The sequence below is a fragment of the Miniopterus schreibersii genome (assembly GCF_964146895.1).
Source record: "Miniopterus schreibersii genome assembly, chromosome: X".
Taxonomy (NCBI): domain Eukaryota; kingdom Metazoa; phylum Chordata; class Mammalia; order Chiroptera; family Miniopteridae; genus Miniopterus; species Miniopterus schreibersii.
This window is the reverse complement of record NC_138104.1, coordinates 53,388,508-53,412,514: the sequence shown is the minus strand read 5'-3', so window position 1 is coordinate 53,412,514 and position 24,007 is coordinate 53,388,508. Positions and strand designations below refer to the sequence as shown.

The 24,007-nt window shown below is 39.6% G+C and overlaps 1 protein-coding gene across 2 annotated transcripts; it reads left to right on the top strand.

Moving 5' to 3' along the window:
• The first annotated feature begins 16,181 nt into the window (after positions 1 to 16,181).
• ASB12 (ankyrin repeat and SOCS box containing 12) lies at positions 16,182 to 22,433 on the top strand. Of its 2 annotated transcripts, none has more exons than XM_081125749.1 (3): positions 16,182 to 16,339; positions 20,875 to 21,724; positions 22,171 to 22,433. In XM_081125749.1, the coding sequence occupies exons 2-3, from the start codon at positions 20,929 to 20,931 to the stop codon at positions 22,302 to 22,304; spliced, it is 930 nt and encodes a 309-aa protein (XP_080981875.1). In that variant the 5' UTR covers positions 16,182 to 16,339; positions 20,875 to 20,928; the 3' UTR covers positions 22,305 to 22,433. The 2 variants fall into 2 exon arrangements, with proteins under 2 accessions (XP_080981875.1, XP_080981876.1); XM_081125750.1 differs by having other exon boundaries at positions 20,861 to 21,724.
• Positions 22,434 to 24,007: the final 1,574 nt, after the last annotated feature.

The window sequence follows — 24,007 nt, the reverse complement described above, 5'->3', positions numbered from 1 at the left end:
TCAGAGCAGAATAAATGACATACAGACTAAAGAAACAATACAAAAGATAAATGAAACCAAGACCTGGTTCTTTGTAAAGATAAACAAGATTGATGAACCTTTAGCTGACTCATCAAGAAACAAAGAGAGAGGACCCAAATAAACAAAATCAGAAAAAATAGAGGTGAAGTAACAACTGGTCCAACAGAAATACAAAGGATGGTGAGAAAATACTGTGAACAACTATATGCCAACAAGCTGGACAAAATGAACAAATTTCTAGAAAAATTGTGAGGAATAATCAGAAAACCTGAATATATCGTTAACCACTAAGGAAGTTGAAACAGTTATCAGAAAACCCCCAGCACACAAAAGCCCTGGCCCAGATGGCTTCACAAGGGAGTTTTACCAAGTATTCAAAGAACTAACACATATACTCCTCAAACTAGGAAGTAAAAGACCAATATTTGAAAAATTACAAGACACTGTAGAAAGAGATAAGGAAGATATAAACAAGTGGAAGAATATGCTGTGCTCATGTATTGGAAGAATGAACATAATTAAAATGACCATCCTACCAAAAGCAATCTATAAATTCAATGCAATCCCTATTAAAATAACAGTAGGATGTTTCACAGATCTAGAACAAACACCTCAAATATTTATATGGAACCAAAAAATACCTGGAATGCCAATGGTGATCTTGAGAAAGAAGAACATAGTTGGAGGGATCACAGTACCAGATATCAAATACAGCATGGTACTGGCATAAGAACAGACATAAATCAGTGGAACAGGACAGAGAACCCAGGAATCAACCCAAGCCATTACACTCAATATTTGACAAAGGAGGCAAGAACATACAATGAAGTAAAGACAGTCTTCAATAAATGGTGTTGGGAAAATTGGACAGGTGCATGCAAGAAAATAAAGCTAGATCACCAACTTACACCATACACAAGAATAAACTCAAAATGTATAAAAGACTTAAATGTAAGATGTGAAACCATAAATATCCTAAAAGAAAATGTAGGCAGCAAAATCTCAGACATCCCTCTTAGTAATATGTTTGCCAATACATCTCCCAGGGCAAGAGAAACAAAGGAGAAAATTTTAAGAATGGGACTACATCAAAATAAAAAGCTTCTGCCCAGTATAAGAAACCATCAACAAAACGAAAAGGGAGCCCACTGTATTAGAGAGCATATTTGCCAACAAGACATCTGGTAAAGCGTTAATATCCGAAATATATAAGGAACTCATACAACTTAACAAAAGGAAGACAAAAAATCCAATATAAAAATGGCAAAGGACTTAAGTAGACACTTCTCCAAAGAGTACATATAGATGGCCAAGAGACATATGAAAAAATACTCAAAGTTATTAATCTTCAGAGAGATGCAAACTAAAATGAGAATGAGCCTAGCCAGCATGGCTCAGTGTTTGAGCATCGACCCATGATCCAGGAGACTGCAGTTCAATTCCCAGTTAGAGCGCATACCCGGTTTGCGGGCTCAATCCCCAGTAGGGGGCTTTCAGGAGGCAGTTGATCAATGACTCTCTCATCATTGATGTTTCTATCTCTCCCTCTCTCTCCCTTCCTCTCTCTGAAATCAATAAAAATATATTTTTCAAAAAATGACAATGAAATATCACCTCACACCAACCAGAATGTCTACCATCAACAAATCAACAAATGACAAGTTCTGGTGAGGATGTGGAGTAAAGGAAACCTTAGTACACTGCTGGTGGGAATGCAGACTGGTGCAGCCACTATGGAAAACAGTGTCTAGTTTCCTAAAAAAAATAAATATGGAACTGCCATTTGACCCAGTGGTCCTGCTTCTAGGAATATATCCTACTAAGCCTGAAAAACTAATCAGAAAGAACTTATGCACCCCTATGTTCATAGAAGCACAATTTACAATAGCTAATATCTGGAAACATCTCAAGTGTCCATCAGTAGATGAGTGGATAAAAAAGCTGTGGGACATTTACACCATGGAATACTATGCAGCTGTAAAAAAGAAGGATCTCTCATCTTTTGTCACAGCATAGATGGAACTGGAGAGTATTATGCTAAGCGAAATAAGCCAGTCAGAGAAAGACAAGTATCACATAATCTCACTCAAATGTAGAATATAATGAACAAAATAAACTGATGAACAACCTGGACCCAGAAACATAAGAGCATGGAATAGACTGAGAATCTCAGGGAAGGTGGGGGTGGGGTAGTGGGTGGGGAGAGATTAATCAAAGAGCTCATATGCGTAAATACATAACCCATGGACTCAGACAATATTATGGGGAAGGCCTAGGGGTGGGACAGATGCAGGGTGGGGGATCAGTGTGTATGGGGGGGGCATCTCTAACTTTCAACAATAAAAAGAAAAGAAAATCAACAAAACTTAAAGCTGGTTCTTTAAAAAAGATAGCTAAAATTACTAAACTCTACCAGGTTAACTATGCAAAAAATTAAAAAGACACAAATTACTCATTGGATAATAAAAACATAATAAATAAAAATTGTGAACAACTCTATGCCCCCAAATTTGATAACCTAAATGAAATGGATGAATTCCTTGAAAGACAAAATTGACCAAAATTCACACAAGAAGACAATCTGAATATGCCTATATCTATTTTAAAAATTGAGTCAATAATTACTAGCCTTCCAAAACAGAAATCACTAGTCCTATATAGGTTCACTAGTGGATTTTACCAAACCCTTAAGGAAGAAATTATAGTAATTCTCTACATTTTCTTCCAGAAGTTGAAGCAGAGGGAATACTTTCTACCCCATTCTATGAACCCAGCATTACCCTAATACAAAAGTCAGGAAAAGACATTACAAGAAAAATCTACAGATCAATATCTTTCATGAACATAGATGCAATATTTTAAAAATATTAGCAAATCAAATCAAACAATGTATAAAAAGTATTATACACCATGACTAGTGGGATTTATTTTAGGCATTTAAGGTTGATTTAACATTTGAAAATTAATGTAATCCATCACAGCAACACACTAAAAATTTTTTGCATGATCATATCAACAGATGCAGGGGAGGTTTTTGACAATATCCGGCACTTATTCATGGTGGAAAATGATACAAAACACCAACCTCTCAGTAAACTAGAAATAAAAGGGAACTTCCTCAAATAGATAAAGACTATCTTTAAAAAACCTGCAGCTAACATCACACCTAATGATAGGAACTTCGAAGCTTTCTCACTAAGATTGGGAACAAGGTTAAGATACCCTCTCTTTACCACTTCTTTTCAATATCATGTTGGAAATCCTAGCTAATATAGTAAAGCGAGATAAGAAAATAAAAGGTGTGCAGATTAGGAAGGGATACATAAAACTATCTTTGTTTGCAGATTACATGATTGTATCTAGAAAATCTGAAAGAGTAGACAGAATTCCTGGAACTAATAAGCAATTAAAGGACGGTTTCAAGATACAAGGTTAATATACAAAAGTTAATCACTTTCCTATATACCACCAATGATTAAGTACAATTTGAAATTAAAAACACAATACCATCTACATTAGCACCTCCCAAAATGAGATATATGGATAGATTTAACAAAAATATCCAAGACCTGCATGAGGAAACCTAGAAAGCTCTGATAAATAAAATATAAGAACTAAATGAATGGAGAGATATTTCTTGTTCATGGATAGAAGACATAATACTATCATACACCTCATAATGACATTTTGATCTACAACGGACTGCATATACAACAGTGGTCCCATAAGATTGTAATAAAGCTGAAATATTTCTATCTCCTAGCACTGACATAGACTTTTGAGCATTGCAACCAAAGGCATTACTCACATCTTTGTGGTGATGCTGGTGTAAACAAACCTACTGCATTTCCAGTCACTTAAAAGTATATCACATACAATTATGTACAGTACATTATCCTTGATAATGATAATAAATGACTATGTTACTGTTTTATTTATTTACCATACATTTTATTGTTATTTTAGAGTGTATTCTTTCTATTTATATAAAAAAAAGTTTGTTATAAAATAGTATGTCATGTAAGCTTATGCCGGAAGAAGCCTCATACATCTGTTTACTGCATGCCTTGTGCTTGACTTAATTTCACATGGCTTTGTTCATTATGTCTCCTAAGCATACAAACTCTACAGCTGTTTCCAGGAAGAAGTCATATTGACTTACTGACATGGTAATGAAATTAAAATTGATTAAGAACTACAAATGTGTCCGACTGGGCAAGGGTCAGCCTTTGAACATCGACCTAGGATCCAGGCGATCGGGGTTCGATTCCTGGTCAGGGCACATACCCGGGTTGTGGGCTCGATCAATGACTCTATCATCATTGATGTTTCGATCTCGCTCTCTCTCCCTCTCCTTGCCTCTTTCTGAAATCAATAAAGATATATTTAAAAAAAAAAAAAAAAGAACTACAAATGTGGAAAATCAGTTATGGTTATTTCTTGCTAGTCAGGCATGTCTCTTTCCATCATAGCTACCATCTTGAAGAACAAGAACAAAGTGACAAAAGCTGTTAAAGGATATGCTTCACTGAGGGCAAGAGACTGACAAAAATGTAAGAAGGGTCTATATTAGAGAAAATTCTAATGACCTGGATTGATGACCAGACACAGAAGCATATCCCTCTCAGCACCATGCCAGTCACAGCCAAAGCAAAAATTTGATTGCAATGTTGAAAGAAAAGGCTGAAAGCAGATACTATGTTGAATTGAATCCTAATCCTGGGTGGTTTAAATGATTCAAGAATTGTTATTCAGAGATTTCAAGATGGTGGAAGATTAAGTGGAAGATACACTGACACTGGAGAGAACCATTATAACCAAGGACATAAAACTGAGACCACATAGAGACTGATAGAAAGTGCGGAGGCATGAGGGAGGGCTGGCCGAGATCCCAGAGGCAGCAACTGAAGTTCCAGAGGGTTATCTTAGCTATGTGTGTGTGTGGGGGGGTGTCCCACTGAGAACTCTTGGGTCTAAACCCTCAACTGGGCTCCCCAGCCCAGAGCACCAGAACTGAGAAAGGTACCTATATAACATCTTGCTGTGAAAAGCAGCTGGGTTTCTGTCTGACACAGTGAGATGGCTGGTAATGCAGGCATTCTGTTAAAGGGCCAATGTACAAAATTTTATGTGCAACCACTCACACTGGGCTCTGGTGGAGGGAGGGCAGAGTGAACTAGAGCTATGTGGGGAAAATCTAGCGATACTGGCTCTGGGGATAGAGCTCAGAGGGTGGCCATCTGTATTCCTGTGCTGAATCATACCACACACTGCAGAAGATGTATTTCCAGGAATACATTTACCACCCTGGCAGCTTTTGCCTGGGGGGTAAGCAATTGCTTCACCCTGTGGAGTTTATACCTTTGTGTGGTCTACAGCTTGAAGCTCATTAAAAGACTGAGAATAACAAGTATCCTACAGGTAGAAGGGGACCTCTAGGAGCTTTGAGTCTTTGCTTGATCTGATTCTGGTCTCAGGGCTTGGAAAGGCAAACACAGGCTGGTGCCCATCTTGGTCCTTTCAAAATGCACCTAGCCACAGCAGAGGGACTCACAATCTGTGGATTGCTGATAGCCCAAATAGGGTACTCAAGGCCAGTCACAAACAGCATCTGACATTATCCTGCACCAGAGACCCTTCCAAAAGACTGAGAGTACTAGTAGATCTACCTAATACATAGAAAGAAACCCAAACAGGCAGCCAAAATTGGGAGACAAAAAAACAAGCCCAAAATGAAAGAAGAGAAGTCTCTAGAAAAAGAGCTAAATGGAATGGAGATAAGAAATTGATCAGATATAGAGTTCAGAATAATGTTGTAAGGTTAATGAAAAAAGATGGAAACCATGAAGAAAATTAAGAATGACATAGCAGAAATAAAGAATACACTGGAAGGAATAAACAGCAGATTAGTGGAAGCTGAGGATTGGATTGGTGAATTAAAAGACAGGGTAGAAAAAAGTACTCAATCAAAGATTCAAAAACAAAAACAAGAGGACAGCCAGGCCAGGCATAGCTCAGTGGTTGAGCATTGACCTAGGATCCAGAAGATCATGGTTCAATTTCTGATCATGGCACATGCCCGGGTTGTGGACTCAATCCCCAGTCAGGGATGCACAGGAGGCAGCTGATCAGTGACGACTCTCATCACTGATGTTTCTATCTCTCTCTCTCCCTCTCCCTTCCTCTCTCTGAAATCAATAAAGATATATTTAAAAACAACAACAAAAAGGAGAGTTTAAGGGAGCTGTGAGACAACATGAAATATCATAAGAGTGCCAGAAGATGAAGAACATGAGTAAGGGTTCTCTACTTTCCTGTTTGAAGAAATAATGGCAGAAAACTGCCCTAACCTAGTTAAGGAAAAAGTTACACAAGTTCAAGAGGCACAGAGAGTCCCAAGCAAGAAGAACCCAAAGAGGTCCACACCCAGACACATCATAATTAAAATGCCAAAAATTCAAGACAAAGAGAAAATCTTAAAGGTAGCAAGACAAAAGCAATCTGTTACCTACAAAGGAGCTCCCATAAGGCTATCAGCTTATTTCTCATTAGAAACTCTGCAGGCCAGAAGGGGATGACATGAAGTATTCAAGTTAATAAAAAGCAAGGATCTGAAACCAAGACTACTCTATCTAGTAAGGCTAGACCAAAAAAAAAAAAAAAGCTAAATGAGTTTGTCACCACCAAATCAGCATTGCAAGAAATGTTAAAGGGACTGTTGTAATAATAAATAGAATGCTTGGTAAAACTCCTCTGTGAAGCCATCCAGACCAGGACTTTTTTTTTTTTTTTTTTTTCTGGGAGTTTTTTGGTTGCTGCTTCTATTTCATCAGTTGTTATTGGCCTATCCAGGTTTTTTGATTCTTCCTGATTCAGTTTTACATTATCTCATTCATATGTGGAATCTAATGAACAAAATAAACTGCTGAACAAAATAGATCCAGAGTCATAGAAGCATGGAACAAAATGACCAATCTCAGAGGGAAGGCCAGAGGGGAGGGGAGTGGTGAGGGAGAGATTAATAAAAAAAAATTTATGCATATATGCATAACCCACACAGACATTAGTGTGGTGAAGGCCTGGAGGGGCGGATGTGGGGTGGAGGGGATCTTGGGGGAAAAAGGGGGAACATCTGTAACACTTTCAACAATGAAGATAAATTTAAAATAAAGAAAGAAATAAAAAGTAAAGAAATAAATAAAATGTATTGTTATTCATTATATAATGTGAAAGGGAGCGGTGAATTTGTGAGTGCTGATGTGAGGGCAGGTGAAGAAGTTTTGGAAATTCTAGATTAGCTGATTGTGGAAAAAATTACTTTCCAGAGCAAATTTTCAATATGGATAAAACCTCCCAGTTCTGGAAATGGGTGCCTGAAAGGAATTTCATCCATAAACAGGCCAAGTCAAGGCTCTTAAGGACAGGATAATAGTCTTTTTTAGAAGCAGGCTACAAATTGAAACCCTTCATAATCTGGCATGGTGAGAACTCCAGGTTCTTCAAGCATATCAATAAGCACACATGGGTAGTCTACTACAGGAGCAATGAGAAGTCATGGACTTCCCAGCTCCTCTTCCAATATGTTCTTCTTAATTGCTATGCCAGTGAAGTGAAAAATTACTGTTTGGAGAATGACATATCCTTCAAGATTTTGCTTATTGTTCATAATGCTCCTGGACATTCTCCTTCCAATGGTAATCTTTATCCCAATTTCAAAGTCTTGTTTCTCCCTCCAAACACCACTTCTTTGATCTAACCAATGTATCAGGGAGTATAGCAACTTTTTTGGTCTGTTACCCGAAGAGAACCTTTGTCCAGGCTATTGCTACTCCTTCGGAAGACACTGATGCAATTCTGAAAGAATTACGACATCTATGACTGCATCAAGAACCTGTTTGGGCTTGAAGTGATGTCACCGAAGAGTGTATGAATGATATCTGGAAGAAGACACTCAGGATGTCTGTCCATCACCCCAAAGGATTTGCCAAGAATGAGGAGGTTCCAAAAATTGACAAGGTTGTTGATTGATATGACAAACAACTTTAACCTGGCTATGGATGAGGATGACATTGAGAAGCTCCTGAGGAATTGACTATAGAGGACTTTTTAGAAGTGGAATAGAAACACATAGCTCAACAAGAGGCAAGAGAATACAAAACTGCAGGAAAAGTGGAAGAAAAGGAACCTCCAAGAACATTCACAGTGAAAGGTTTAGGAGAAGCTTTTGAAAACCTCAACAATCTCCTTCAAAAGTTTGAAAACATAGACCCCCAACAACAAAATGTTTTCATTAAGAGAGAGGAATATTTATGATGCATTATCTGCCTACAAGAAAATCTATAATGAAAAAAACAAACAAACCAAGCAAACCATCATGGATATATTTCAGAAGAGTGACAATTCCTCAAGAAGAGCTTCTGGCAGTCCCTTTAGGAGGCATTCCAGAACAAGGCATTGTTCTTATAGGACATGACAGCTCCATGTGTGCTATTTCCCCCGAAGACCTCCCGGTGGAATAAGATATGGAAGTGGAAGACAGTGATATTGATGATCCTGACTCAGTGTAAGCCTAGGCTAATTTTGTGTGCTCTGTCTTAGTTTTTTAAAAAAAGTAAAAAAAAAAATAGAAAAAGGGTATAGTAAAAGGTTATAAAGAAAGATAATATTTTTGTACAACTGTACAATATGTTTATGTTTTAAGCTGTCATTACAAAAAAGTCAAAAAGTTAAAAAAATAATTTAGAAGTTCACAAAGTAAAAAGTTTACAATAAGCTAAGATTAATTTATTATTAAAGAAAATTATTTTTATAAATATAGTGTAGCCTAAGTGTGTAGTGTTTATAAAGTTTATAAAGTAGTGTACAATAATGCCCTAGGCCTTCATATTCACTCACCACTCACTCACTGACTCACCCAAAGCAACTTCCAGTCCTGCAAGCTCCATTCATGGTAAGTGCCCTATACAGGTGTACCATTTTTTATATTTATACCATATTTTTACTGTACCTTTCCTATGTTTAGGTATGTTTAGATACACAAATACTTACCATTGTGTTACAATTGCTTTCGGTATTCAGTACAGTAACATTCTGCACAGGTTTGTAGCCTAAAAGCAATAGGCTATACAATATAGCTTATAGTGTATAGAAAATATACTCTATCATCTAGCTTTGTGTAAGTGCACTCTATGATGTTTGCACAATAACAAAATCACCTAACAACACATTTCTCAGAACATATCCCCATTGTTAAGTGACACTTGACTGTATTGTCAAGATGTCACTTCTACCCAATTGGATCTATATATTCAATGAAATCTCGATTAAAATCCCCAGCAATTTATCTTTTGGATAATAAAAAAATGATTCTACAATTGATATAGAAAGACAAAACACACATAATAACTAACACAATATTGAAAGAGAAAAACAATGTTGGAATACTGACACTACTTGACTTCAAGATTTACTGTAAAGCCACAGTAATAAAAACAGGGTGCTACTGACAAAAGAATAAACAAATAGATCAGTGGAACAGAATAGATCCCCAAAGTAAACCCACATAGATATAGTCAACTGATCTTTGACAAAGTACCAAAAAAAAAAAAAAACCCCAAAAAACCACATAGTCTTTTCAACAAATGGTGCTGGAACAACTGGACATACACATGCAAAAAAAAAAAAAAAAATCTAGACTCAGACCTTACACCCTTTACAAACATTAACTAAAATTTGATAACAGACTTACAGATAAAATGCAAAACTTTAAATCTCTAGAAAATAACTGAGAAGAAAACCTACATGATCTTGGTAATGGCAATTAATTTCTATACACCACCAATGGCACAATCCATAAAAGAAATGATTGATAAGCTAGATTTAAAACCTCTGTTCTGCAAAAGACACCTTTAAGAGCATGAAAAGCCAAAGACTAAGAGAAAATATTTTCAAGTGACATGTCTGATAAAGGACTGTTATTCAAATTATGGAAAAAACCTTAAAACTCAACAGTAAGTGCCAGAGCCCGCCGGCAGAGTCAAACGGCCCTGAGGAAGGGGTGAGAATGGAGAAAAGACAGACACAAAAAAGATGGGATCGGGAGGACTGCAGCTTGTGACTGCCACAGCCCCGAGTTTATTTTCTCAGCTCAATATATACAGGCACTGTTGATTTTGCTGAATAGCACCCCGCCCCACATTCCTTCAAGGCCGTTTGGATGCTCTTTCAGAGTGAACACTCTGCCACCTGCATGAGCTCAGACCTTGGTAACTATCTTTATCTCGGCTTTTAATGGAAACTTTTGGGGAGGATTGAGTCCTTGGCTCCAGAGCCTCAGGCTATGTGGACCATGTCCAGACACGTAGCGGGCTCTCAATATCAAGGGTCATTGTGGGGAGGGTTGAGTCCCTGACTCCAGACCCTCAGGTGGCGTGGACCATGTCCACACATGTCACCGGCTCCCAACAAGTAAGGAAACAAGCAACCCAATTTTAAAATGGGCTAAAGTTCATAACAGACACTTCACCAAAGAAGGTATATGGATGGCAAATGAGTATATGAAAATATGCTCTACATCGTATGCCACCAGCTAAAAGGAAAATAAAACAATGCAATACTACCACACACCTATTAGAATGGCCCAAACCCTGAACTCTGACAACACCAATTGCTGACAAGAATGTAAAATAGTTGTTCTCATTCATTGCTAATAGGAACGCAAAATGATTCAGAAACTTTGGGAGACAGTGTGGCAGTTTCTTATAAAACTAAATACACCCTTACAATACATTCCAGCAATTGCACTCGATATCTACCCAAAGGAGTTGAAAAGTTATAGCCACACAAACATCTGCACACAGATGTTTATACCAATTTTATTCATAATTGCCAAAACCTGAAAGCAACCAAGATATCTTTCAGTAGGTTAATGGATAAGTAAATTGTGATTCATCCATACAATGAAATATTCTTCAGCACTGAAAATAAATGAGGTATCAAGTTGTGAAAAGACATGGTGTGCACATTACTAATCGAAAGATGCCAATCTGAATAGGAAACATACTGTATGATTCTAACTGTATGGCATTCTAGAAAAGGCAAAACTATGGAGATAGTAAAAAGATCAGTGGTTACCTGGATGTGGGTGGGATAAATCAGTGGAGCACAGAGGATTTTTGAAGTGGGGAAAATACTCTGTATGATACTATAATGATGGACACATATCATTTTTTGTTTGTCCAAACCCATAGAATGTACAACACTGATAGTGAACCCCAATTCAAACTATGGACTTATTGTGATTACAATGTGTCAATGTAGGTTCATCAATTATTACAAATGTCCCACTTTGGTGGGAGATGTTAATAGTGGAGGAAGTTCTTGATGCATAGGGGCTGGGGGTGTATAGAAAATTTATGTATATTTCTCTCAATTCTGTTGTGAACCTAGAACTTCTCAAAAAACGTTTTTCTTAAATGGTTAAAATGGCAAAATTTTTATATATACAGGGTGTCCCAAAAAATGTGTACACACTTTGAATAATTATTAATTCCAATGGGTTAAATCTGAAAACAAAGAAACATTGGAATTAATAATTATTCAAAGTGTGTATACATTTTTGGGACATCCTATGTATACACCCACAATAAAATAACTAGTTAATTAAAAAAGGGAATGCTATAAACAAATTTATATTCATAAATATAATTTAATGCTTATCTTTTTATCTTTATTGATTTCAGAGAGAGGAAATGAGAGGGAGAGAGAGAGAGAGATAGAAACATAAATGATGAGAGAGTCATTGATAGAGCCCGCAACCTGGGCATGTGCCCTGACCGGGAATCGAACCCCAATCTCCTGGATCCCAGGTCGACGCTCAACCACTGAGCCAGGCCTGGCTGGGCCATAAATATAATTTAGAAGAAACTGACCAATTCTTCAGATACCACAAACTACTAAAACTTTCATAGAGATGAAACAGATAAAAATGCAATTCATTATGTAAAAGTTTCCAAAAAAATATTCAGGCCCAGGTGTTTTCACTGGATAATTCTACCAAGCACTTAGAGAATTCTACCAAGCATTTAAAGAAACCAATCTTATGAATTTACACAATCTCTTCCAGGAATTGAAGAGGAGCAAATACTTTCCAACTCATCTTATTCTTCTGTGATACTAAAAGAAAAGACAGAAGAAAAAAAGAAATATGCAAGCCAATATTTCTCATCAACTTAAATGCAAAATTCCACACCATAATATTAGTAAACTTAATCCCCACAATGCATAAAAAGAATTTTACACTATTACCAAGTGAAATTCATTCCAAAGATGAAAGGTTAGTTCAACATTTGAAAATCAATGAAAATAATCCAACATATGAACAGGTTTAAGGAAAAAAATGCTCATATCAATTGATGTGGAAAAAAATTTTAACAACAACAACAAAAAGCTAACATCCAATCCAGATATAAATTCTCAAGTGAACTATGAATGGAAGGGAACTTCATGAACCAAGAAAGGGCATTTACAAAAAATCTATAGTTAACATCAAACTTAATGATGAAAAACTAAATGCTCATCCCCCACAAACTGGGAAAAAGCAAAGTTATTCACTTTCACCACTCTTATTCAACATAGTTCTGGAAGCTCTAGCCATCAGTAAGGCAAGGAAAGGAAATAAGGCATACAGATTGGAAAGGAAGAAATAAAACTGCTGCTATTTACAGATGACATGACTGACTACATAGAAAGTCTCACAAAATTTACAAAAACACTCCTGGAACTAGTGACTTTAGCACTGAGGCAGGATATATGATCAACACACAAAAATTAATCACATTTCAACATACTAACAACGAACACATTGAAACTGAAATAAAAACCGAATACCATTTACAATTGCTCCAAAGAAATTGAAATGCTTAGGTACACACATAACAAAATACATACACAATTCATATGCTGAAAACGGCAAAACACTGATGAAAGAAATTAAGAACTTTAGTAAATGTAAAGACATACCATATGCCATGGTTGGAAGACTCAACACAGTAAAGCAGTAAATTTTCCCCAAATTGATATTTAAGTTCCTACTCAAGTCTCAGCAAGGTTTTTTGTAGACATAGACAAGCTTATTCTAAAATGTATACACAAAGTCACAGACCCTAGTAGAGCTAACACAATCTTGACATGGAAGAGTAAAGTGGTAGTAATCACTCTACCCAGTAATAAAATCTGTAATATAACTACAGGGATAAAAACTTGTACACAAATGTTCATAGAAACTTTATTCTTTATAGGCAAACATTAAATACAACCCAGATGTTTTTCACCAGGGCAACGGTTAAACAAGTTATGGGACATATATACCACAGAATCCCACTCAGTAACAACAGCACAAAATGATACATGCAACAACTTGGAGGACTCTCAAGGGCATGCTGGATGAAAAAAGCTAATTCTAAGGTATGGTTTTATTCATATAATTTTGAAATGGCAAAATTATAGAAATGGAGAACAGATTAGAGGTTGCCAGGAGTTAGGGATTAAGGTAGGAGGAGTAGGGAGGAAGTTGGCATGGCTATTAAAAGGCAACATGAGCCCTAGCCAGTGTGGCTCAGTTGGTTGGGTGTCATCCGGTGCATGGAAAGGTTTGATTCCCAGTTAGGGCACATACCTGGGTTGCTGCAGAAGGTAGCCGATCGATGTTTCACTATCACATTGATGTTTCTCTCTCTCTCTCTCTCCCTTCCTCTCTCTCTAAAAATCAATAAAAGGCAACATGAGGTATACTTATTGTGACAGAGCTATTCTGTATATTGTGTGTGGTGGTGTATTCAAGAACCTGCATATGCGATAAAGTTGTATAGAAATAAAATATACACACAAATGACTACAAGTAAACCTTGGAAATTCTGAGATAAATTGACTGTATCAATATTATATCTTATTTGTGATATTGTGCTATATAGTTTTGCAAAATGTTACCATGGAGGAGATGGTAAAGTGTACAGGAGATCTCTGTGTTATTTTTACAACTGCATGTGAATAGACAATTATCTCAGTAAAAATTGCTATTAAAAAACCCTACTAATCTTAAGAATCATGCCCTACTTTGTCATCTTTTTTTCCCTTTTTTGAGTTAATCCTCACCTGAAGATATTTTTCCATTGATTTTTAGATAGAGTGTAAGAGAGAAAGAGAGAGAGAGAGAGAGAGAGAGATGGATGCTAGAGAGACACACATTGATTGGTTGCCTCCTGCAATGCCCCGGCTGGGGCCAGGGATTGAACCTGCAACCCAGGTACATACCCTTGACCAGGAATCAAACCCATGACCCTTTGGTGCATGGGCAAACGCTCTAACCACTGGGCCACACAGGCCAGGGCCTCTTTGTCATCTTTAATATCATAATACCTTATTTATTGGCTGCTAATCAGGTTTGCATAAGGCTTCAGAAAATGAACAGCTAACTATAGGTTCTGGGTTCAAACTAAGCTGAAGCAGACATGTTTTTTGATGTTTCTGATCTTAGAATCACTGACTACACTGGGACACTGACATTTTCTGAAGGAGTCATCTGATCTCTTGTGCACTCCCTGGGGCTGTCAATGTGTAAGCAGAATGTGTGATCACTTCATGTGTGTGGTCAACAAGGCTGGGAAAAGGACTGAATAAATACCAGCTTGAAAGAAGTAGTTGAAGGAGCTGGGCTCCTTTTCCTGAGATAAGGTTACATGAAGGATAGAATACCTGAGTTCAGGCCCCTAAAGGGGTTGTTTTAGGGCAAAGAAAGTGACTGTATTTTCTGAGGTCTTAAGGGTGAGTGAAGATAGAGGCTCAACAGTTAACTGCAGGGGTGCATAGATGCAGATATAAGCCTAGCAGAAAAAGGGACTAACTGAGTTGTGCAATAATGAAATGTGTTGCTTCTGGATGTAGAAATTACCCTACTATTGGAAGCATTTAAGCAGAAGTCATTGAACATCTCTCAGAAATTCATTTTCAATGTGTAGACATTGCTTATTGGAAGGGAAAGAAAAGATCTGATGTCTTCAGATACATGTTCTGTATAGACTGGAATCTCTTTGCAGGAAAAGTCAAGTTATTACTGTTTCTGGTGGCATTTAAGGTCACAGAACCTTACAATAATCCCCGGTGCTAATTGGGGAAATTGAAATGGACACAGGATAACCATAAGCAGCTTTTGGTTCTGGCATTTTTGCAGTATGTGAAATATAATTGTTTCTATGTCTGTTTGTCCTAATAAACTACAAACTCTTTCAGGGACTTTATATAAATTTTCTTTACGTTCTTCCTCCATCTAGAGCCTTACACATAGTGGCTGCTTGGTAGTTCTTCCATTGAGTTTCTCAGCATGACCAGATTATTTGTGGTGTAGTTTGTATTCCAAATGCTAGGCTGGCATTTCCTCCCAGAGGTGACACCTAATATAGATAATGTGACTATTTCTAGAGGTATTTCCTTACCACTTATTTCATTTAAAGTCAACCAGGGAGATAAAATTATACTATTAAGAGCTGAGCTATTTACAAAGTTCCCAGTGCTGGACACATTCACCTGGTTTTATGCCTTAAGTGTGAGAAGAATGGGAAGGCTGTGGGCGCTTTCTTCAGGCTGAGGCTGGTGGGTTATTGGACTGAGGAAGCCTTTGTAAATGATCAGGACCTTATTAAACTTCAGAAAACCTTACTGATACACATTTCAGTATGGAGGTCTCTTCTTCCCACTGTTCTCCTCTCTCTTGAGAGTGGGGCTGGGGCAGGGGGAGAGAAAGGTGATGTGTTGATGGACCTTCAAAAAAGTAAAGGGAAATCCAGGAAGGCTAAGTTAGGGAGAGGAAAACAGAGATCTCTGCCCAGAGGAAGGTCTGGCCCAGAGGAAGGAAGCTTAGAGGTCTAACTGTATAGCCCATTCCAATGGTGGGAAGAGGTACACAGGGACACACTAAGAGTCTGAGCCCTGGCCTCACCAGGCACCTATCTGTCAGTCAGTTCTTCCAGGATTTCCCCGCAGATGGCCCTTATCCTCTGGCTGAGATCACTCCTAAAATGGCACTAGTAAGATAACACGTCCCTGGGGGGGGGAGGGGTAGCCTAAAATTAGCCCCTTGTACCTAGTCAGCCCAGGGTCTGACTCTTAGCCTTCAGGCAGTGTTAACAGTGGGAACTGAGAGTCTCTCCTGCTGCAGCTTTGGGACAGTAGGGGCTCCCCAAGGAGGGACCACCAGGACCCAGTGTTTTGTAGAGAGGCAGGAGCAGTGGCAACTGTGAGCAGTGCAGTCTCAGGCAGAAGACCGGTAAGTACCTGGAGCCTAGGACCCCACAACACTTCCATGGAGTAGTGAACTTGCAGGCCCCTGGGTTGTTCCCACTGGGTCTGGTTTCTGGGGGCACTTGGAAGTTCTGTAGGAAAACCTGCCCGCAGTGAAAACCAGGGATACAATGACAGCTACCTGCTGTGTCTGTCCCAAGGGGATGTGTCTGCTTAGGCTTTGGGGTCCAAATAGACCTACTTCTTGAGATAAATTGCCCTTATACAATTCAGGGAGTGTTGAGATTTGTCTTTCTATCCTTATGTGGTATTTGTGAGTCTGTGTGTGGAGGTGCAGCAGGGTGGTCTCAGGACAGGACAGACAGAGCTCCTCAGGATATGAGGTGGAAGGTGAGTCTTAAAAATAGTCTACTAATGCCTGGGGGACTCTTCTAGGGCCCATAGAAACTAGCCACTCTCTGTTATGAGCTCTTAACTTGGATTCATATACTTTCAAGAGGGCCTTAGATAGAATTCAAAGGATCCAAAAACATAGTTGGGGCAATCCCCCTAATTTCTAACTAGAAATTTACCATTTCTTTCAAGGATAAATGCAGGGAGCAAATGGCAGTAGTATTACTAATTCATGTAACTTGGTCACGAGAAGAAATGACAGACATTTCATATCATATTACAGTTATGGCAGATTTCTGGAATTGTCATTTATGCTTATCATTGACATCAAAATTATTAGATATTGTTATTTAATGTGTTAATAAGGAACATTTATTACTATATCATGAAGTTTTAAAAACATTTTGATAGTTGTATTTCAATATAATTTGTTTCCTTTAATCCTATGTATTTTATTTTATGTATTAAAAAATGTTCTGAAATGGGACCAGAGATTTAACCAGTTTGTCACAGAGGCCAATAACACACACACACACACACAGAGGTTTAAAACCCCTGCACTTTGGGGATCAGGAAGGGGATTCTTGTACAGAATGGTTATGTAATAATTATCGATTAATAAACCACAATGAGGTGAGGTTAGACAAGTAGAGTAGTTAGATTCTGTTATCCTATCTAACAAGGCACAATCCACTCAAGTGCTCAAACCAACTGGGAGCTATGGCTTGATTTCCCTCTGGAGGCTCATTAGACGGACCCGGCTGTGGGCTCATGATATGACCTTGGTGAGAACTTCAGCATTTTCCTCCACACTCCCTGACTTCTTCATCTCCCTGGACACAACCTCCTCCCCTCCAAAAAAATAGTAAGAACGAAATCCTTGTTGTCTGTCAGAAAAAGTGATTTGTAAAGAAACATTCCATGAATTAAGTCCCTGGAATTCAGCATGGCCCTCAAAGCTGAGGATTTGGGGAGCTGCAATATGAATCAAGTTGCAATAAAAAAAACATGATGGGGAGTAGGGAAACTTAGATTCTATTTCTGGCTCTGTTATTGCCTTGTTGTAAGGCACCTGGCAAACCCCTTACACTCTCAGGCCTGTTTCCTCCATCCACAAAATGGGGATAATACGGTATTACCTCTTCTACTGTGGTGAAATAGGTTTGAAAATCACAAGATTATAGGTATGTCCTGGAATACTGCTAATGAAACAACCTACAATATTAGCCATATGACCTTAGGAAAACATCTCTGCTCTCCTCTGAGCCTTGGTTTTCCCATCTCTAAACTGAAGAATTTTAATTAAGTGATTTATTAAGTGCATTACAGCTCTGAGATTATAGGACTTCATGTAGGGACCAATAGTCATAGAAGACTTAAGTGATAATATCATCACAGTAAAAATATTTACTGAGTACTACATTCAGGTGCTATTCTAAACACTTAATATGTATTAACTCATTTAATTCTAATAACCCTCTGAGACAGGTACTACCATCATCCTCTTTATATAGATTAAGAAATGGGCACAGAGTTATTAAGTGATCTGCCCTAGCTCACACAGCTACTAAGTAGTAGATCTGGGATTGAAGCAGAATGCCAGACCATGTGACAGAAGAAAGCATGATATTTATGGAGAGCTATAATTTCTCTTCTCTTATCGCTGAATCTTGGGTGTAAGTAGAGGATTAGTAGAAAGTAAGGCTGGAGATGTGGGCCAAAATTTGCTCATGAAGGACCTCTGAGGCTAAGGCATCTGTGCTGTATTCTGAAAGAGAAGCCATTAAGGGATTTAAACTAAGGGATTGTCACAGATAAGATTTGTATCTTCAAATAATCATTTTGGCCACAATGTGGAGAAAAAATTGAAATGTGAAACTAACTAGGAGACCACTATAACAATTGAGGCAAAAGATAATAGGGACCTACATAAAGCACTGGCAATAGGGATGGGCCTGATGGCTGTGGCCTATAGATGTCTCTAGGAAATAAAATCCACAGGACTTGATAACCAATTGGATGGGAGTGAGACAATGAGATAAAAGGACTGAGATGAGTCTTGGGTTTTTTTGGTTTGGTTGGCCAGGTGGATGGTAAGGAACAGATATAGACCAAGTTTTGTGGTAGTGGTGGTGGTAGTTGTGGTGTGATACTGCTGACTTTTTGAAGTGCCTGAAGAAACTCAGTAAATAAATAATTTTTGCCAAAAAGAGAGCTGGGAGCTTGGAGTGATAGGCTTGAAATCATCAGAATAAATGTGAGAGCTACAGCTATGGGAGTAGAGAGAAGAATCAAGGAAAGAACTAGAGAAAGATAACTATTTCAGGGGAGAATAGAGGGGAGAAAAATCAGGAAAGTGTGCTAACCAAGAAGCTGAGCGAGGACTATGTAGGAGGAAGTAGTCAGTGAGGAAAGATGTCCCATAAAAGTCTTAGAAGGAAAGATCTGAGAAGCAGCCAGTAGATTTTATGACTTTTTAAAGAACTATCTCAATGTATGATTGAGGGTAGGTGGCGTCAGACTAAAGATGGCAGAGGAGGGAATGAGAGGTGGAAAAGTTGACAGTAGACAACCCTTTGTATATGTTTAAAGAAGAATAAAAAGATGAAGGGAAAGGTATCTCGAGTTGGGACAAACAACCATAGAAGTGTTTTGTTCTATTCAGCCAATGAGGAGGTTGAAGGTGCAAAGAGAAGAAGCTCAGCTTCAAAGATATATATATGGTAGCTCTCTTCCTCTTAACAGATTCATGAGACAGAGACTATCATTTCTGTCTTGTAGGTAAGGAAACTGAGTTCCAAGGAATGGAAGAGTCCTGTCCAGGGTTACTCAGCTAAGAACTGAGGGTGCTAAGTTGCCAGCTTAGGTCTGCTTGATTTCTAAAATTCTCATCTTATAACTGCACCCCAAAATAAATAAATAATAAGACCACATATGAAGTTGTGGATAGGGGAGCCTAAAGATCCCACTGACCCATGTCAAATTTTTTTTGAGGTGTGTACTTGAGGTCCCAGGCTAACAAAGCAGGGTAGAGGTGGACAGTAAATAAAAGGTATTGTGTGGCCCTGAGACTACAGCTGCCGGTTATGGGAAAGTAGGGAGACTTGAGCTCTGAAAAGCCTACCAGCTTATCCTGATCACATTACAAACAGAGGTGGTTGACTTTGACTTTGGAGCACTAAAAACAGGACTGTTAAGGTCAAAGAGTTAGGTTGAGTCAGTCATTGTGCCATGGGTGAATTTATAGGACCTGGGGATAATGAAGAGAGATGAGTTGAGGGTTGAGGCAAGGTTCTAGGCTGGGTGGGTCAGAGAGGATGGGAAAAGGCTTGACACAGAGGGATGGGGAAGCCATGAGCTTTAAGGAGGTGCTGGCAATCAAAGGGACTCTTAGATAAAAGTGGTTCTGGGGCAGAATCCAATTGTCACCAGAGAAAAGGACTTGCCCTGGAAACCACAACTATTTCCTGCCATCTCTTTGACTTCATTTTACTTGAAGTGTGTTCTTTGTAATGCCACCTCTTTATTTAATCATTAAATGTCACTCTCCATCCATTTCCTGAGCAACTCTGTTGCCTGAAGCAGGGGGCATAAATCTGGGGGACTGTGAAGAGGTTGACTTTATCTAAAAGGCTAAGAGGTAGAGCTGATATGAGAATGCTCAGGGATGAGAGCTTAACATCACAAAGCACGATTCTGTTGGCCTAGCAACTGCCACACCAGGGCCACCTCATTAGTTCACACAGTTTTAACTAAGGAAGATGCAGCTACCAAATCCCCAGCCATGATATAGGTTCTGCTGGGAGTGGAGGAATACAAGATGAATACAGGGGTCCTCAACCTGGAGCTTACACAGTAATGAAGCACAGATAAGTAGAAATGTGGTGAGAAAGTTCATAGCTGAAGTCTACTTGTGAACCTCTGGAATCCGTGAGCAAGGGGAGGGCTTCCCAGAAATAGATTGAAGGGCAGGCAGAACAGCATATGCAAAGACACCAAGCTGTGAAAATACCTGATCTGTTTTGGCAGCCACCTCTGCAGTCTGCAATAAGGTGGAGTAGGTGTTATAAGCAGGGGACCCACGAGTGAAGAGCCTGATGGTGAAGGGTGGGGGGCAAGGGCTGGTATCCAGGCTTTTGATGAGGACTATCAGTCTCTCTCCCACAGATCTGGCATATTCTCCTCCTCATAATGAGAATGGTTCTGCTCTAATAAGCCAACATGAACTTCATGGACATCAGCAAAATCTTCTCCCTCCTGCAGCCTGACAAGGAGGAGGACGACACCAACACAGGCGAGAAGCAGGCTCTCCGTGAAGCAGTGCACAGAAATGATTCCTATACCTTGGACCAGCTTTTGCGTCAAGAGCGTTACAAACGTTTCATCAACAGTAGGAGTGGCTGGGGTGTTCCTGGGACGCCCCTGCGCTTGGCTGCTGCTTATGGCCATCTTAGTTGTTTGCAGGTACTCCTGGCACATGGCGCTGACGTTGACAGCTTGGATGTCAAAGCACAGACACCACTTTTTACCGCCGTTAGCCATGGCCATCTGGATTGTGTGCGTGAGCTTTTGGAAGCTGGAGCCTGTCCTAGTGGAAGTGTCTACAACAACTGTTCTCCCATACTCACAGCCGCACGTGATGGTGCTATTGCCATCCTGCAGGAGCTCCTAGGCCATGGTGCAGATCCAAATGTCAAGGTTAAATTACCATTCTGGATGTCGAACATAACTTCATTTTCTGGTCCCCTTTTTTTGGCTGCAGTCTATGGACACCTTGACTGTTTCCGCCTGCTTTTGCTCTATGGAGCAGATCCTGACTACAACTGTACTGACCAGTACCTATTAGCTCGTGTCCCACAGCCACGCACCCTCCTTGAAATCTGCCTCCACCATAATTGTGATCCAGAGTACATCCAGCTGTTAATTGATTTTGGTGCTAACATCTACCTTCCATCTGTCCCCCTAGACCTGGACTGGAAAGATGATAAAGGCACAGTATTACTGCTACAGGCCCGAGGTGAGTGTCAAGCAGGCCAGTCCTATAGGATTCCTGGTATGGAGGTCCCAGGGTCCCAAATTATCCTCAAGTCAATCATTCTTAGGTGAATTGCAGAAAACACCATCTTCCTACCTCTACTGGAGCCCCAGTGGAGAAGAGGTTACGTATTCCTTATTAGGAATAAGATCACTAAGATGAGGTAGAGAGAGAGAAATAGCCCAATATCTTGTTCTGGCTCTGCCAATGACTGCTTTGTGGCCTTTATCATGCCCTCTCTAGGCCTCAGTGTGCCCCTATTGGTACTGTACATTGAAGGGAGGGTGGAGGACATTTCTTAGAAGGAAGAGAGCATTTTGGGCTCTCACTACTGATTTTAATCAGCGGTGATGGCAGAGTGAATGTAGCCTTGGGTGGGAGAATTACCCTGAGAATTGCTTCTCATGACCTGTTTCTCCTTGCTGCAGCCACTCCACGAACACTACTCTCACAGGTCCGTTTAGTTATCCGCAGAGCTTTCCGCCAGGCCAACAAGCCACAAGCCATTGACCAGCTGGATATTCCCCCTGTGTTGATTAGCTACCTCAAACACCAAATGTAATTTTGCAATCTACCCAGAAACCCACTATATCCTCAAAACATCCTGGGGACCCAGATAGCTGAAGGCACTACAGCTCCTCCCACTCACTTGGAGCTGCTTTCCTGTATTATCCTCCACAATAAAATCATCAACAAAATAAATTCTGGCGACTGTTGTGCCTGGTGTGCGTGTAGGGGGTTGTTTATTAGGGGGTAGTGGTCTGGTTGGCCATGAGGAAGGATGGTAATGGTCTGGCATTTGACAGGTATAAGAGTTCTGATCACTGAAAGATAAAAAGTGAAAACTAAGTGCCTCACACTTGCCCATCAAAATCCTTGAGAGAATTTGGAGCTTTGTTGTTCCAGAAGCAAGGTCCTGAAGAATTTAACTGAGTGGAAGGGTAGCATTAGCTTGCTCAGCCCTGTACCTCTCCATATTTCTCTGGCTGCTGCAACACATTTTTTTCAGGGGCTGTCACCCAATTTCCTATTATTCTGAGTCAAGTGACCAAGAAGACCCACATTCACTCACCTTAAATCATCGGTTGCATTTCCACTAGTCCAGTTTATAATCAAGATCAAACTGGGTAAACAAACTAACAAATATTTATGACAGAATTTAATGCAGAAAAGAAATTGGTTACATAGGTGATAGGCAGAGAATTTGAGCAGGACAGGGAGGTAACCAAGATGTTAGTGGCATCAGGAGCCCCAAACCACCTGTAGGCTGAAGGGGTGAGGGAGAAAGTATGTACACAGTCCAGGGACAGTGGTCGCCTGATGAAAAGTGGAATCATAGGTCTGTCCATGGGTGCTAGAACCATAGAAGAGAGATGCTGCCCAAACCATTGGAAAGGAAGGAATACCCTCTCCTTTCCCTCATTCTTGCCCTTCAATCTGCCTCCAATGTCTCTCTCACTGGAGGAAAATGGAAGTCAACTAATATGAGAGCCTGGGAGACACAGCCTACAGGGGTCAGCCCCCTTGAGATACAAGGCATATCCGGGGAAGGTGAGCAATGGAGGAACAGTGGGAGGACATAGTTTGATCTGAGTCAGGAGCTGGGGCCACACAGCAGAATTAGAAGTATAATGTCAGTCAGAGCCATAGAATATACACAGCAGACACCACCAGAAGCAAAAAAGGCAAAGGCTAAATACCCTGCCTTCTCCATTTTTCCTACCCTCCTACCAGTGCCTCTCATTGGTTGAACCTAGCCAGAAGATGATTGATGAAGGATCCTGGAAATCACAGTCAGTCCCCTATGATGTAGAGAAAATCAGGGGATGGAGGAAAACAGGACCAACACAGAGAACTAAGTGAATTCAGATTCAAGCATCTTCATTTTGCTAACTCTTTATCTTTCCACAGTACCTTCTTATATTTCTCCTGCATGATACCTGCATGGGGATGTGAATATGCAGTGAAAGACACAAGATTAAATAATGAAGGAGGAGAGCACAGATAATGTGTACCTGGGAAACACTATAGATGTTTAGAGCTCTTTGTGCGAGCTGCCTTGACAGTCCCCCTATATCATGATCTATCACTGGGGAAGGGAGGTAGGGAATGGGGTCTTGAACTGACTTGCCTCTCCTACCTCTAACCTCCTCCACTCTCCTTAGCTCCTAGTGCCTGAGAGGGTTTAGGAAGGAAGGTAAGGGAACTGGACATCTATCTCCATGGCCCTGCCACACTCAGCTTGCAGGCTTTCATTTTTATGCA

Coding starts and splice junctions, on each gene's coding strand:
- ASB12 (XM_081125749.1), top strand. CDS start 20,929: ATGAACTTCATGGACATCAGCAAAATCTTCTCCCTCCTGCAGCCTGAC. Junction 21,725..22,170: donor ATTACTGCTACAGGCCCGAG/GTGAGTGTCAAG, acceptor TCCTTGCTGCAG/CCACTCCACGAACACTACTC.